The sequence below is a fragment of the Schistocerca piceifrons genome, chromosome 3 (assembly GCF_021461385.2).
Source record: "Schistocerca piceifrons isolate TAMUIC-IGC-003096 chromosome 3, iqSchPice1.1, whole genome shotgun sequence".
NCBI classification, from domain to species: Eukaryota; Metazoa; Arthropoda; class Insecta; order Orthoptera; family Acrididae; genus Schistocerca; species Schistocerca piceifrons.
Window position 1 is genome coordinate 517,918,534 of NC_060140.1, and position 15,855 is coordinate 517,934,388.

General features: G+C 45.5%; 1 protein-coding gene across 2 annotated transcripts in view; it reads right to left on the reverse strand.

Moving 5' to 3' along the window:
• LOC124789302 (protein lava lamp-like) overlaps positions 1 to 15,855 on the reverse strand; it is a 153,976-nt gene that overhangs the window by 30,184 nt on the left and 107,937 nt on the right. For both annotated transcript variants that reach the window (XM_047256613.1, XM_047256612.1), the window contains exons 10-11: positions 8,558 to 8,811; positions 7,975 to 8,111 (exon numbers count right to left, since the gene is read on the reverse strand). In XM_047256613.1, the coding sequence (XP_047112569.1) occupies positions 7,975 to 8,111; positions 8,558 to 8,811 (391 nt within the window). The remainder of the gene's footprint in view (positions 1 to 7,974; positions 8,112 to 8,557; positions 8,812 to 15,855) is intronic.

Genomic DNA, 15,855 nt, shown 5'->3' on the forward strand with positions numbered 1-15,855 from the left:
AAGTCAGTTTGCATCCGATGAGTAAGATAGGATGGCCAACCGTGGACCATGTAGCGGAGAACCTGCTGCAAGATAGGGTCTCGGAGTGTAGCCATGGCAATGTGAGCAGCCATAAGAGGCAGACCGTCCAGCGCATCCTAGTGAGCGGAATAAATGTGAAAGCAGAGGACCTCCTGTTGGTCAAATGCAGAATCGGGGCCTGCTGGGAGATGTGACAAAGCGTCTGCGTTAGCATGGTGGGTGGTGGGCTTATACCAGATGGTGTATGTGTAATTCCGCGAAAATAACGCCCGCCACTGTAGACACTGAGCCGTCCTCTCTGGAAGGTGAGAGTGGGGTCCAAAAAGCGTAACTAAGGGTTTATGGTCCATCAGGAGGGTGCACTTTGCCCCAAAGAGATAGATGTGAAATTTTTCAATGGCGAACACTATCATCAGGGCCTCCTTTTCAATCTGAGAGTAGTTCCGTTGTGCCGGGGCCAACGTCTTATATGCATAAGTGATGGGCTGTTCTCAGCCATCGGTATTCCGATGTGTGAGGACTGCTCCAATACCGTATGCTGACATATCAGCCACCACAACCAAGGGGCGGTTCAGAGAGAAGGGAATAAGGCAAGGGGCGGACTTCAGCATTGAATTTAAAGGGAGAAATGTCTGGTCACAGGCAGGAGTCCAATCAAAAGACACCCCTTTGTGACTCAAGTGATTGAGGCGTTGAGCAACAGAGGCAACTTGGGTAAGACCTTTAAGTAATATAAGAAACCTTGCCCAAAAACACCTGGAGTTGAGATAAGTCCTTGGGATGAGGAAGAGCCTCAATGGCTGCGACATTGCGATCCGAAGGGCGAATGCCATCTTTGCTAAGTCAGTGGCCTATGTATTCCACTTTCAGAAGAAAAAAACAGCACTTGTCCAGCCGACAGCGTAAACCTGCAGATTGCAGAGCATGAAATAAGGCGCTGAGGTTGTGCAAATGTTCCTGGCGGGTATGCCCGATGACCAAGATGTCATCCAGATAATTCACACAGGCTGGGAAAGGCTGTGTGGGCTGCTCCAGGAACTGCTGGAAAATTGCTGGCGCTGAAGAGACACCTAATGGAAGGCACTTGTAGTTGTATAATGCGAAAGGTGTGTTGATAACCATGATGTTCTGGGAATCGGCATACAAGGGTAACTGGTGGTATACCTCAGCCAGGTCGATCTTAGAAAAGTACTCTCCCGCTGCAAGCTTGGCAAGAAGGTCTTCCTGTAGGGGAATGGGGTAAGTGTCCACTAAGGACTGAGCACTGACAGTAGCACCAAAGTCCCCACACAGCTGAAGGGACTCATTGGGTTTCCTTATGATCACCAATGGTGTCGCTCAAGCACTATATGTCCCAGGCTCTAGGACGCCAGCAACCTGGAACCAATCAAGTTCCTGCTTGACTGCTGGCCGTAAGGCCACCGAAATGGGTCTGGCCTGGAAAAAGCGATGCTGCGGATCTGGCCAAAGAGTGATGAGCGCCTGAAAACGTAAAGCACACCCGAGATCTGTTGCAAACAATGATGCAAAAGCCTATCATAGATCATCCTGAAAAGGAACAGCCGTGGAAACAAGCTTAACTTTGAGCCGTGGTAAAAATTACTGTTTTGAAGAGCGCGCCGTAGCGCGTAGTGTGAAGCAGTCGCCCTCCGTTTCTGGCGGTAGTGGCGCTGTGGCAATCGCAGCTTTGGTGTCTCCCTCTGGTGAGAAAGGGGGAAAGGTTGCTGGTCATGTGCATTTAAGGGGCGCTATGAGCTCGCCAAGGACCATTCTGGGTCAGTCTCTCATCCCCAGCTTGTTAGTCTGTCTGTCGTCCGAATTTGTGAGGCAGTTAGTGTCTGTCTGTCGTCCGGAGTGCTAGTATATCTTTTGTTCGGATCAATCTTCAAAGCTGGATAAATGAGAGTCTTTCCACTCCGCCAGTAAGAGAACTCAGCGAGTGGTCGCCTGGTTTGGACTTAGTTTCTGCATCTGAGTCTGCGCATTATGCCGCCAGTCTGCTTGAGTTGCTCAGGCAATGGTCAGTGGCGGTTGGATCGATTGGTTGGTCGGTCACACAGTGAGACACAAGATGACTTGTCCGCCTTGAGCGTCGGCGCTTGTGAGGTCGCCACGTAAGTCCAGTGGGCCGCACCGTATAGCAAGGGGTAGTGGCTTCGCGGTCGACACGAGAGCAACAGAAGTCAACCAACAACATCGGTCTGTCGGTCAAGCTGCAACGCCATGATGTGGGAGATCGGCGTGCCTTCCTGCGTCCGTTGAAGCGTCTGGCAGCGGACGGTTCGAGAGAGGGATTTGGAGGTGCTGTGCCAGGTTTTCCCCAGAAATCGCAGTTTATTAGAAGTTAAGTGATTGGTGATGTGTTGTTCCATTTACTTGTTAAATTCTACTTGTTTTCTTGGTGAGGTCACCAACCGCTTTGTTTTGGGGTTGTCCCACCATTCTTCTCCGTTTGCCCACCCGCGGGAAGGTGGTTACTTATGAATTGGGTGGTCCGTTTTCTTTTAAAATAAATCACAGTTCTAACTTCATCAGAAATTGAAAAACCAAACAGCTGAAATGCATCAAGGCCAAAAATATTTGAAGCCGATAGATGGCTGACGATAAATAGGGTAAAGAGCCGGGGAATATGTTTGTATGTCACCTGGACGATGAACTGTTCATGAAGGGGGAATGGAACTGTCGCCATAGGCAACCGAACACCGAGATGGAGGTGACAATGCAGGGAAGCCCAGGAGGGTATATGACCCAATATTAATCAGGGAAACAGTGGCCCCAGTGTTGACCTGAAAACTGACATCCTCAGTAAAAAGACGGAGTGTGAGGAATAGCTTCTGTGCTGATGGGTCCTCCAGCGGGACGACCAATTGCAGAGCATGTACGGTATCCTGGGGCCCAGGAGGGGCAGGAAAGTGAGTTGAGCGACTACAACAAACAGATCGGATGTGGCCCTCCTTCTCACACAGCATGCAAGTTTTCCGGCAGTGCGGGTAATCAGCTCAAGAGTGTGCGGTAAAGCACTGTGGGCAAGACGGAAGTGGGCGGCATGAGGCTGTGAAGCCATAGAGATGTCGGAAAAAGAGGAGTCCCGATGACGCTGGCCTCTGTTGGCTGGGCCACGTCAACGTTGTGATGACAGAACCCGCAGAGATGCACTGATCGCCGCCACTTGCGGCCATGCCATGAGATGCTCGTTAGCCGCCTGAGCAATTTAAAATTAGTGGGAAATGTGGAGAATCTCTTCCAATGAGGGATTATCGAGTTTCAACGCCGCAGTGCGGACCTCAGGATCGGGAGCCAGCTGAACCACCACATCTCGGATCAGGGAGTCCACATATGAAGCCTTACACTGCTGATTGGCACATGTAAAATTGCATCGACCCTGCAAGTCCGTGACCCAGGAACAATATGACTGACCAGGTTGTTTATGGTACTGGTGGAACTCCAGCTGAGAGGCGGCCACATGGTAGCAATGTGAATAATAGTTTGTCAGCAACAGACATATCTCCTGGAGAGAGAGAGCCACAGGACAGGACAAAGGTGCCAACTTGAGGAGAAGAAAGAATGTGTCTGGGGAGGCCCAAGACAAAAACGAGTGCTGCAAGGGGTCATCCATGACCTGAAAAGCCATCAAATGTTGTTTCAGCCGATGTAAGTATGTTTCCCAGTCTTCATTAGCGTCATTAAATGGTGGGAACGACGGCGGACATGGGAAAGCGTCGGACATCCAAGGACTCGGAAGCTGTTGTGGTAGCGTGTCCCTGGCATCGACTTTGTCCGTTAGCAACTGCATCGACTTCTGTAAGATGTCTAAATGGATCTGCTGCTGCTGCTGTTGTTCCAGAAGACAGACAAACTTAGCTCCATGCGAAGAATGACTACCGTTTATGTCATCGACAAAATTTTGTAACTGCGATGGGAATGGTCGCGGGGTTGCCGCAAATGAAAATGCGGCGGGACCAAACGGGAGCGGCCCACAAACAGACAAGAGGGACGAACGGGAATGGAAGGACAGGGACGAATGGGAATGGAAGGACAGGCACGACAACAGACAACCGAGCAAGACACCAAGATCAATGACAAAGTATTAAGCAACAGACTCACAATAGATAACTTCACAAAATCAAAACGACATCCACTCGTAAACGGGAAGTAAGCACACACAACGTAAACACAATGTCTGTAAGCAAGATATCAACCGACTCAACGCGAATACCAGACTGCCTCACTGAGTGAGAGGCAGCCGTCTAAATACAGGACAGGGTATGTCGCTATTGGCTGCTCGGATCACGTGCTCCACAGTGGCGCCCTCACGTTAGACTCGGGCTAGGAGCACACGCAGCCACAGCTTACGGTGCGACTGCTGCAGAGTCCTCTAGTGGTCATCTAGTTCCACGCCGTCTGGCACTGACTTGAAACCCACTGCGCTCGGTATCAGACTACCCTAAGCCTATCCTTTTTTCTTGTCATTTTCAATTACATACAACATAGTGGTGAAGCCAGTTTCCCTAAGGGAGTAACCCCGATACAAATCCAGGTCCTCCAGGTTGGTGACTGATCATGGGGCTAACAACCCCATATTGGAAAAAAGTTATTGTTAAGCAACCAATTCACAGAGAGAACTGGACTGTCTCAAACTTACGACAACCAGCACATGTCAAATGGCAACGATTTCGGTGTATACAAACATGGAATGTAAGAAGTATTTTTCAGGTGGGAGCCAGTACGAAGCTCGAGGAGGAATTATTGAGGTACTGAATTGATGTAGCAGCATTGCTAGAGGTAAGATGGAAACAAACAGAGGTGGCTGATCTCCAGCATTATACCTTGATCAATAGCGAGGAAGAAGAAAATAGATTGGGAATAGGTTTTATGATAAAGAAGTCCGGTGGAATATGAAACAATAAACCCCAGATTATGTCGACTGAGGCTGAAGAGAAAATTTCTCCAACTTGTCGCAGATTAGTGTGCATGCCCCAACGGAAGATGCAGCTGAAGAAGATAAAGAAAAATTTCATGAGAAATTGGAGCAAGTATATGACAAGCTGCCAAAGTATGTTGCCAAAATTATCCTGGGGGTTGTATTGCTAAAGTAGGTAAAGAGAAAGAGAACCAACTGGTGACAGGTCTCCACAGTAAACATCTGGAATCAAATAACAATGGTTGGAAACTGAATTTGCTTTTAGCAAAGGATTAATGATTAAAAGCATGTGTTTCCTGCACAAAGACATTCATAAGGAGACTTGGGTATCACCAGATGGGTTGACGAGAAATCAAATAGATCATGTACTATAGATGGATGGCATGCCTCAGATATTTTGGATATGATTAGCCAGCGAGGAGCGGATATTGACTGAAGGCCATCTTTTGGTAAGAATCAAAACCTTAGAAAGGATTGCAGTAAAGCCAGAAGGGCTGGGTTGGAGAAACATAGAGTCTACAATGTGGAGATGCCCAAAGATCAGAAGAAAATGGAAGAGTATAGGAACAAAAGTGCAAGAGAAGTTGCAAAGGATCAGTGAGATGGGGGAAAGGATATCAACGTACTATGGGAGGAAACTAAGATAGCTTTAAATACAACAGCTCAAGAAGTACTTGGAGAAAAAGGAAAACAGAAAAGAAACAGTTGGTTTGATGAGGAGATGTCAAAGGTGCTATATGATAGAAATCAAACTCGACGAAGAATGTTACAGAGACCAACATGAAATAATGTGGCTACATTTAAAGAGAAGAGAAGGGTAGCTAAGAATTTAGTGTGGATTAAAAAGAGAGTACAGAAAGGGAATGGATGGATGAAATATAAAACTACTTTGAAAATAAGCAGGAGAGGAAATTCTTTTATGGTGTGGGACAAATAAAGAGAGGATATCAGCCAAGGATGGACATGCTGAAAGAAGAGACAGGCAGTTTTATTGTTGGGGAGGAAAAAAATAATAGAAACAAAGGCACAACATTTTGAAGTGTTACAGTCAGACAGACACATTGTAAGTGAAGTGAGAAATGGAGGGGCTACAGAAGAAACTGAAGAAGAACATGAGGTGGATGGAGATGATAATGCAGTGGACGCAGAACCACCATGGATAGAAGAGCTAAGAGTAATTATAAAGCAACTTGGGAATAACAAAGCTTCTGGATACGACCTAGTAACAGCGGAATTGATAAAATGCGGAGGTGAAATATTAGTATGGAGGGTACATAAAAAATTACAATGGCCTGGGAAACAGAGAAAATGCCAGAGGACTTGACGTTAGCAACCATTTGCCATATACATAAGAAAGGATCACGCAACCACTGTAAGAACTACTGACGAATATCTCTGCTTAGTATCACCTACAAAATCCTTTCTCTACTTACTCTCAAGGAGAGTGGGAAACAAAATCCTTTCTCTATTTACTCTCAAGGAGAGTGGGAAACAATGCATCCATTCAAATTTCCTTAGAAGCTAATAAAATTAACTAAGATGACCCTGAAAAACAGTAAAAGCTAGGTTAAAGTTCAGGGATGTCTGTCGAGATCATTTCCAATGGAAGAAGGCCTAAGACAGGGAGACCCATTATCCCCAGTAATATTCAAGCTGGTGTTAGAGAATGCAGTCAGATCAATAACCACAAACCCAGGAGGCAATATTCACAATAGACGTCTGTAAATCTTAAGACTTAGATGATGTAATAATAAGTGCTACAAGTACGGAGGCACTTACATGAGCCTTCTAAGAGTTTGAAGCTGCTGCCAAGAGTCTTGGTTTAGAAATCTAAGTATATGGTAACTGAGAGAGTTAGAAGAAACACAGATGATCTACAGTTAGAAGGGTACAACTTTGAAAGAGTAGATAGCTTTATTATCTTGGCTCAGTAATAACATCAGAAAAGAAAGTGGAGGCAGATATAACAAATCGAATTAAGGCTGCAGACAGACCACATAAAGCACTACAGACCATGCTCAAAAGTAAGAACCTAAGTAGGAAACTAAAGCTGACACTCTACAAAACAGTGATCAAACCAGTTCTTACATATGGCAGCGAGACATGGGTATTGACAGAGGCTTTGGAGAAGAAGCTAAATATATTGGAAAGGAAAGTGCTGAGGAAGATTTTTGGTCCTGTAAAAAAAGGTGAGATACATTGAATTAGGAGTAATGAAGAAATATGGGCTCTGTACAAAGAACCTGATTTGGTAACCTCAATCAAAATGTGAAGGCTAAGATGGTTAGGATATGTCCAGTGTATGACAGAATAGAGGCTCCCGAAGAAGAAGAAGATGATGACGATGGAACATCCTGGTGGTAGGAGGAGGAGAGTACAACCGCATGTGAGATGGTTGGAATATGATGTGGAAGCCAACCAGAGAGTAGTGGGAGTGAGGAGATGGTGCAGGCGTGCTGAAGACCAAGACGATTGGAAATCTGTGATTGATGAGGCCAAGGTCCTCAGAGGACCATAGTGCCATGGAGTAAATAAGTTAGTAAGAATCTTATAAATGAACTACACACCTGTGTTACAACTTGAACTAGATTTATGAACATGAATTGGAAAAGACATGATCCAGCACCTTTATTTACAGTTATTGTTAAGTGGGTAGACTTTAATGTTTCTAAAGTGTCTGTCTAATTGCAATAAATATAAGTATTACGAGCACTAGCAGATAAACTTTATATGCAAACTCCTAATTTTAGCTTTTTAAGCCTAAAGAATCACACAGGCTTTCCCTTCCTCTTTCTGATACTGTTATCACTGGACTTGGCTCCATTAACCAATTTTTAAGTACAATATTAGCAAATACCATAAAAAAACAGAAGAAAATGAAAAACAAATGAAAGTAAAAAGAAATACTGACACGTAAGTAAAAATATGGCTGAAATGGATGAAATAATGTTTTTTACTTGCTTAAATATTTTCAAATAAATTAAGAAGACATGACAGCTACTTATATAAAAATACTCATCTCAAGTACTCACACAATGTATAGCTGGCATCAAGCACAATGCCACTTCCTCTATGCTGAAGCAACTGTATCTGCTCACTGTGTCGCTGTTCACTTTCGTCCTTCAATGTGACATCTCGTCTGTAGTCTACACTATGTAGTTGGGACAGCCTTTGGTAGCAGGAGAGGACAGAATACAGGGTTAAAATAACAAATACAGCAGATAATTCTAGAAAGCAGCTGGATTCTTTCTATGGAAAGCATATCACCAAACTGATGCTAAAACAAGAATGCTTCCTTATCCTCAAGCTAAAACAAGAATTATTTTAAGTCTAATAAATATTCACATGTGATTGAGAACTACTGTGCAACCAAATTAAAGATGTTTCAAACAATGGTCTGTAGCCAATACAAACAACAGAAAGGTAATATGATAAATTTAAGTTTTCTTATTCATTTAAGCTTTCACTAAATAGTCTGCAAATTTGTACTAGAGTGTTGTGCTTAGCAATGTGGAAGCTCATACATGAACTAAACAACTGTGTGATACAAACAGAACATAAGTTGCAAAAATACAATGTCACATCTTTATTTACTAGATCAATGAAACTACTAACTTATCTGCAAGAGCCTGAAGATCTTCCTTAGCTTCCTCAGACTGAGGAGGTACTGGTGTTTGTCCCACTTGAACCATTTCAGACTGATCCAATGAGGCTGCACCACTCAAAAGAGAGTGGTGTGGGGACGAAAGTGACACACTTCGAACTGGTGTGGAGGTCGCTGATATTTTCCCCAACTTATTTCGAAGGTCCTCGTTAACTTTTAAGGCATTCGAAAGTCTTAGTTGGAGAGTATCACGCTCCTCTAACAACTGATGACAGAAAAAAATAAACATGATCTGCAAAACATGTATATGTTATACTTGTATGCATCTGAAATAAGCCATAAAATTTATATTATAATGAAAAATAATTATAAAGAGCAATGGAAATTAAAGCACAGTATTCATCAAGCCCAATTTCATGATGAACACCACAATGCTTTAGTATAAGTGATCCATTGGAGGTAGGCACTATTGGCTGTGTAGACCTTAATCAACCAGTTATGAGAATTGGCATACTCTAACTGAATGCGAAATCTAGCCAATAGTGTAATTAACATTTTGCACATATAAAGCCTTCCAAGACATGAAGACCAATTTGATTATTGTCAAACATATTAAAACTTAGCCTTCTGCCACAATGTGTGTGATGAAGTGGAACATGCGGATCTTTTTTAGTTGCAGTGTGGGACTACTTGACCTTAGACCTACTTGTATAAATGTCTCCATAAGATTTAGTTCATTGCTTAGGTATCCATCTCAGTCAAGAAGGGGTCACTCCTAATTATACTGTTAAGTGCCATTTTTTGTCACTCTACAGAAGTTCAATAAATCATAATAAAAGGGGGTCGGCATAGAAAGGGGACATAAAACTCTACTACTGTAAAAGACCACTTATATGTTGAACCACATATATCTGTAAAGTTATTTACAAGTATAATAGTACTAATCATGTGTGAAAAATGTGTACAAAGCCACATTTTCCTTAATATTGTGGAATCAGTGCAAGAGGATTGTGCACTGTTGTTTCACTGTGGTCATTATCATTTCCCTCATTCCCTATTCCATTCATGAATGATGCAAAGAAAGAATGACTGCTGACAAATATCTGTTTTTATGTTGCCAAGGTAAATATGTATGAGCAAAACCACAGTTTAATCCTAGTTTAATTGAACAACGATAAAATAAACTTACACTATGTGAGATAAACCACTGTTAAATTAAACAATAATAAAATATACCTTTCATTATATCACTCTGTTACCACATACAAGTCCTACCCCGTACTAATAACCCTCTCAAAGCATTAAACACTGCACAGTTGCATCACATCCTTGCCAAACTCTTATTTCATTACTAATTACCTCATAGACAACTGCCTCATTGGGGTATTGTGCTGCCAGCTTGGAATCTGGATAATTTTCTTGCACGTATCGTAAATTTCTTCTCACTTAGCTTGCTGTTTATTTTATATTACTGCAACTCATTTGGATTTGCGACAACACAACTTATTACTTTTTTAGCTGAAGCAATAATTAACAAATAGGTACTGGCTCACAATTGTAAAACAACAATGGAACACTACAAAATAATGTTATCTGTGATTGGCGCACTTTGTACAAAGGCGTGCCTGCCCAAGGGTTAATTATGTATCGAGTAGTATATGCTAGGAAGTGTTGATTCCAGTGACAAATCTGGTATGTTAAGCTTATACTTTGTTCACTAAACAACTGTGTGGAACTGTACTGAATGTGTGGTGTCACCGCCAGACACCACACTTGCTAGGTGGTAGCCTTTAAATCGGCCGCGGTCTGTTAGTATACGTCGGAACCGCGTGTCGCCACTATCAGTGATTGCAGACCGAGCGCCGCCACACGGCAGGTCTAGAGACACTTCCAAGCACTCGCCCAGTTGTACAACCGACTTTGCTAGGGATGGTTCACTGACAAAATACGCTCTCATTTGCCGAGACGATAGTTAGCATAGCCTTCAGCTACATCATTTGCTACGCCCTAGCAAGGCGCCAGTACCAGTTACTATTGATACTGTAATAATGTACTGTCAAGACCGATGTTCACCATTAATGGATTAAAGTTAAGTATTCCACCAGCTACATCCGTTTTTTCTAAATTCTAATTTCCTTGTCCTGTTCCAGACCTCACGCCAGCCTGCGTGAGCTAAAACGCGTGCCTTTCGGCCTCGTCTAGTAACCCGGTGTTGGCTCTCCTGCCAACCACAACATTGGCGACGAGGCCAAACCGCGTTCTTATCGATATTGCCCTGATTTACTTGTGTAATGGCTTCGCCACAATTTCCAGATGTACTGTCCGAATTTTATCGCTTACAGAATCAGCAGACGCAGGCCTTACTGGATGTCCTTGGACAGCTCGTCTAGGGTCAACGTGCAATGCAAAACGATGCGGCAGTCGCCGCTTCACCGCTAACGCAGCCACAACACGCTGTTGCACCAACTTTTCGACCTTTTGATGCTGCACTGGAAAGCTGGATGGAGTGGTCACGCCAATTTGGATTCCATCTCGCCGCCTACAGAATTCAAGGTAATGAGCGGCAGCCTTTTCTCCTTTCCTCCGCCGGGGTACAAACATACCGTGTGATAGTCAAATTATTTCCCCGACGCGATGTAGCAACTCTGTCCTACAACGAAATTTTGTCTGCATTAGATGCATGTTTCAAAGAATCAGTCAATGTAGTTGCGAAAAGGTATACCTTCTTTCGTACAAAACGTACGGCAGGTCAGACTAATCGGAAGTGGGTTGCAACCTCGCAAGGCCTTACTAGGGATTGTGCTTTTGAGTGTCAATGTGGACTCTCTTATTCAGATACTATGGTACGTGATGCAATTGCACAGAACGTTTCTGATGTTCGTATAAGGGAACAGATTTTGAAACTAGTCAATCCCTCCCTTCAACAAGTGATGGACATATTGGATCGGCAGGACACACTTGACTTTGCTCAGGAATCATTTGAAACTTCGCCACCCATGTGTCAGGTTAACTGACCCGCCGGGCGAGCTGCGCGGAGCAGTAAACAAGTCCTCGCGCCCGGCCGCGCCGCTGCTGCCAGGCTCTCAGCCACGTGTGCCGTTCAGGCAAGCAAATGCAGTGCTAAAATCATGCCCGCAGTGTGCTACTAGACATTCGCGTGAGAATTGCCCGTCACACCAGGCTATTTGCTTTTTCTGTAATAAAAAAGGACATGATCAGAGTGTTTGCCAGAAAAAGCTCAGATTGGACACTCACAACCATTCCAGGCCCTTTGCTTCGCGCCGACTTCGAACCAAGGATACTCAGGCTCGTGAAACTTCGCCCATGGAAATTCATGTAGTTCATTCCATTCCGCCCAGTGCCACTCTCTCTAACAGTGACTGTGGTCATCCCACAAATAGTGTGTGTCGAAATCGTCGGAACTCCCGTCAAGTCGCAAGTGATTATGTACCAGGGTCAGTTCACGTTGCACGAGACAGTCGCTCTTGTCGTCAGCAGGACAATAAACTTTTTGTACACTTGGACATTAACGGCAAAGTGATACCATTCCAGCTCGATACCGGAGCTGCAGTTTCACTGATCAATCAAGACACGTACAAACTGCTGGGCACACCTCCGTTGTGTGCCGCAACTGTTAAGTTAAATAGCTATTCGGCTCACAACATCCCTGTATTAGGACAGTGCAGCCTTCTTGCAACATACAAAGGACAAACAAAACTTGTGTCACTTTACGTCCTTCGTTCTTCTTCTGCAGTGAACTTGTTTGGTTTCGATTTATTTCAGTTGTTTAACTAGTCTATAGTAAATCAGGTCCTATCAGTGAACCAGACTGTGCCTTCAGACAGTGTTTCTCGTCTATGTGAAGAATTTGCAGACATTTTTGCACCGGGCCTTGGTTGTGCTAAGAACTATAAAGCACATTTGGAACTGAAAGTAAAAACGCAACCGAAATTTTTCAGAGCGCGCAATGTTCCCCACGCATTGCGTGATGAGGTCGCAAACACATTACACGATTTGGAATCGCAAGGTGTGATTGAACGTGTGCAGGCTTCTCTCTGGGCTTCACCCTTAGTAATTTTGCCAAAACCTTCCGGAAAATTGAGACTTTGTGTGGACTTCAAGGCTACAGTGAATCCACAACTAGTGATTGCAACTTTTCCTTTACCCCGCCCGGAAGATCTTTTTGACAAACTGTGCCCAGGTAAATATTTTTCGAAGTTGGACCTAGCAGATGCGTACTTGAAAATACCGGTGGATGAAGAATCCCAGCGCGCTTTGGTGGTTAACACGCATCTTGGTTTGTATCGATTCAAACGACTGCCATTCGGGTGTGCATCCGCCCATGCATTGTTTCAGCAATACCTACAAACTGTTTGTGCGTCGGTCCCTACTGCAGCAAATTATCTGGACGATATTGTGATCTCCGGAAAGACGGAAGAAGAACATTCAGCCAATCTCAGAACATTATTTCAGGTCTTGCAACAAAATGGTCTTCGCTTGCGGAAGGACAAATATGTTTTTTGCTAGGGACTTGCCCTACCTGGGACATGTACTCAATGCCCAAGGCATACATCCCAGTCCCGAGCACCTCCGTGCCATACAAGACTTGCCTTCGCCACAGAATTTGAAGCAGCTACAGAGTGTGCTGGGCAAAATCAACTATTACCATAAATATGTGCGCCACGCCTCTTCCATTTCAGCTCCGCTTCATCGCTTACGCCGTAAGGGTGTTCCATTCGTCTGGACGACGGAATGCGAACGTGCCTTTCGCCAGTTGAAATCGGCGTTGATTTCCAATACTTGCCTTACGCCATTCGATCCCCAGAAGCCCCTTTTGTTGATGGTGGATGCATCGGATTTCGGGATCGGTGCTGTGCTTGCGCACAAAGATGGACCGCACGATCGCCCTATTGCCTTTGCGTCCAAATTGCTCTCGTCTGTGCAAAGAAATTATTCACAGATCGAGAAAGAAGCATTGGCTCTCGTATTTGGTGTTACAGTTTCATGATTTCTTGTATGGTCGTCACTTTACCATCATCACAGACCACAAATCTTTGACATCGCTTTTTCACCCGAACAAGCCTGTACCTCCACGTACAGCACAGAAATTCATTCACTGGTCTATTTTCCTCTCGCAGTACCGCTACGATATCTTGTATTGGTCCACTGCTAAGCACGGAAATGCCGATGCGTTGTCCCGTTTGCCTGTTGCTTGCATGTCCATTGATTCAGAAACCGATGACGTGGTCGAATCGTTTCTGATTGATTTTCGTCGTGTAGCTACTGCCACAGCTGCTGACCCTGTCCTTGCTACCGTTCTGCGTTTTGTTGCTACGCACTGGCGCTTGTCAAAGTCACGGATCGAGGATCCGTTGGTTCGCCGATTTTTTGCTCACAAGGAGAGACTTTTTGTGCGACGTGGTGTTTTGCTGTTGCATTCTGATGATGATCAGTCCAGGGTCGCAGTCCCATGTTTGTTACAGTCCTCTGTCTTACGGCTTCTCCACCAAGGACATTGGGGTATAGTGGGAACGAAACAACTTGCTCGTCAGCACTGTACTTGTTTCGGAATCGATGCTGCGATTACGAATATGTGCTCTTCTTGCATGGTGTGTGCCAAACAACAGTCAGCACCACCGCGGAAATTCTTTGCATGGACAAAAGCCACTTCCCATTGGCAACGCTTACACATCGATTTTGCTGGTCCATTCTGGAATGCTTGATGGTTGGTTGTGGTAGATTCATTCAGCAATTTTCCTTTTGTTGTTCGGATGTCTTCCACGACGTCATCTGTCACCATCCAAGCGTTATCTGCTATCTTTTGCATTGAAGGTCTTCCACAGACTATTGTTTCTGACAATGGCCCACAATTCCTGTCCGCAGAATTTCAGTCATTCTGCAAGGCCAATGGTATTCAACATCTGACGTCCGCGCCGTTTTCGCCACAGTCAAACGGTGCCGCTGAACGATTGGTCAGGACTTTCAAGTCACAGATGTTGAAGTTAAAACAGTTGCATTCTCGGGAGGAGGCGTTATTGCTCTTTTTGTCCTTGTATCGCTCTCAGCCCCGAGAGGGTCGCTCGCCGGCTGAGTTGCTCCACGGTCGTCATCATCGAACCTTGATGTCTTTGCTACATCCACCGCATCAGGTTTCTGTGCGGCGGCAGACACCTGCTTTTGCTCCAGGCGACTTTGTCTACTATCGCCACTATCGAGGTTCACGGCGTTGGCTCGAAGGGCGCATTCTTCGCTGCCTCGGACGCGCTATCTATCTGGTTTTGGGGGCCTCTGGTGAGGTGCGCCAGCATCTCAACCAGCTGCGCCTCTGTCGTCGCATGGGATCTGCCGCTCGCCGTCTGTTTTCAGCGACGGTGCCGTCCGGTCAGTGCCCTGGGGACCCATCTACTGGCTCGCCTCAGCCCCAGGTATTACCGATGCTGCCTTCCATTTTGCCCCATGGCGCCGCGCCGCCTGTTCTCCCGCCGGCGACGCCCGCAGTGGATGCGTCGCTGCAACCGCCGGGCGCCTCCCTGGGTCACGCACTGCCGTTCGCTTCCCGTGACCAGTTGTCCTCCGACATGGAACTCTTGCCCGCTCCGGACCATATGTTGTCTTCGCCCGTCGGGTGCCCCGGCCCGATGGAGGTCGACCCTTCGGCCCCTCCTGTCTCTCTGCCCGCGCATATACCGCATGTTGGCGTGCACCCTGGAACAGGTTTTCAGGCGTTTCCTAGCTCCCCGCGGTCCTAATGGCAGGGTGCGGGTGGCACAGCCTTGCCTGTTGTTAGGCTCCCCACCTCATCGCATACGTCAACATGGGGTCCTCCCCACGGCGGGCGGAAGCCTTATGCCACAATCGTACGCTGATTTGCGGGGGAGGAATGTGGTGTCACCGCCAGACACCACACTTGCTAGGTGGTGGCCTTTAAATCGGCCGCGGTCTGTTAGTATACGTCGGAACCGCGTGTCGCCACTATCAGTGATTGCAGACCGAGCGCCGCCACACGGCAGGTCTAGAGAGACTTCCTAGCACTCGCCCAGTTGTACAACCGACTTTGCTAGGGATGGTTCACTGACAAAATACGCTCTCATTTGCCGAGATGATAGTTAGCATAGCCTTCAGCTACGTCATTTGCTACGACCTAGCAAGGCGCCAGTACCAGTTACTATTGATACTGTAATAATGTACTGTCAAGACCGACGTTCACCATTAATGGATTAAAGTTAAGTATTCCACCAGCTACGTCCGTTTTTTCTAAATTCTAATTTCCTTGTCCTGTTCCGGAGCTCACGCCAGCCTGCGTGAGCTA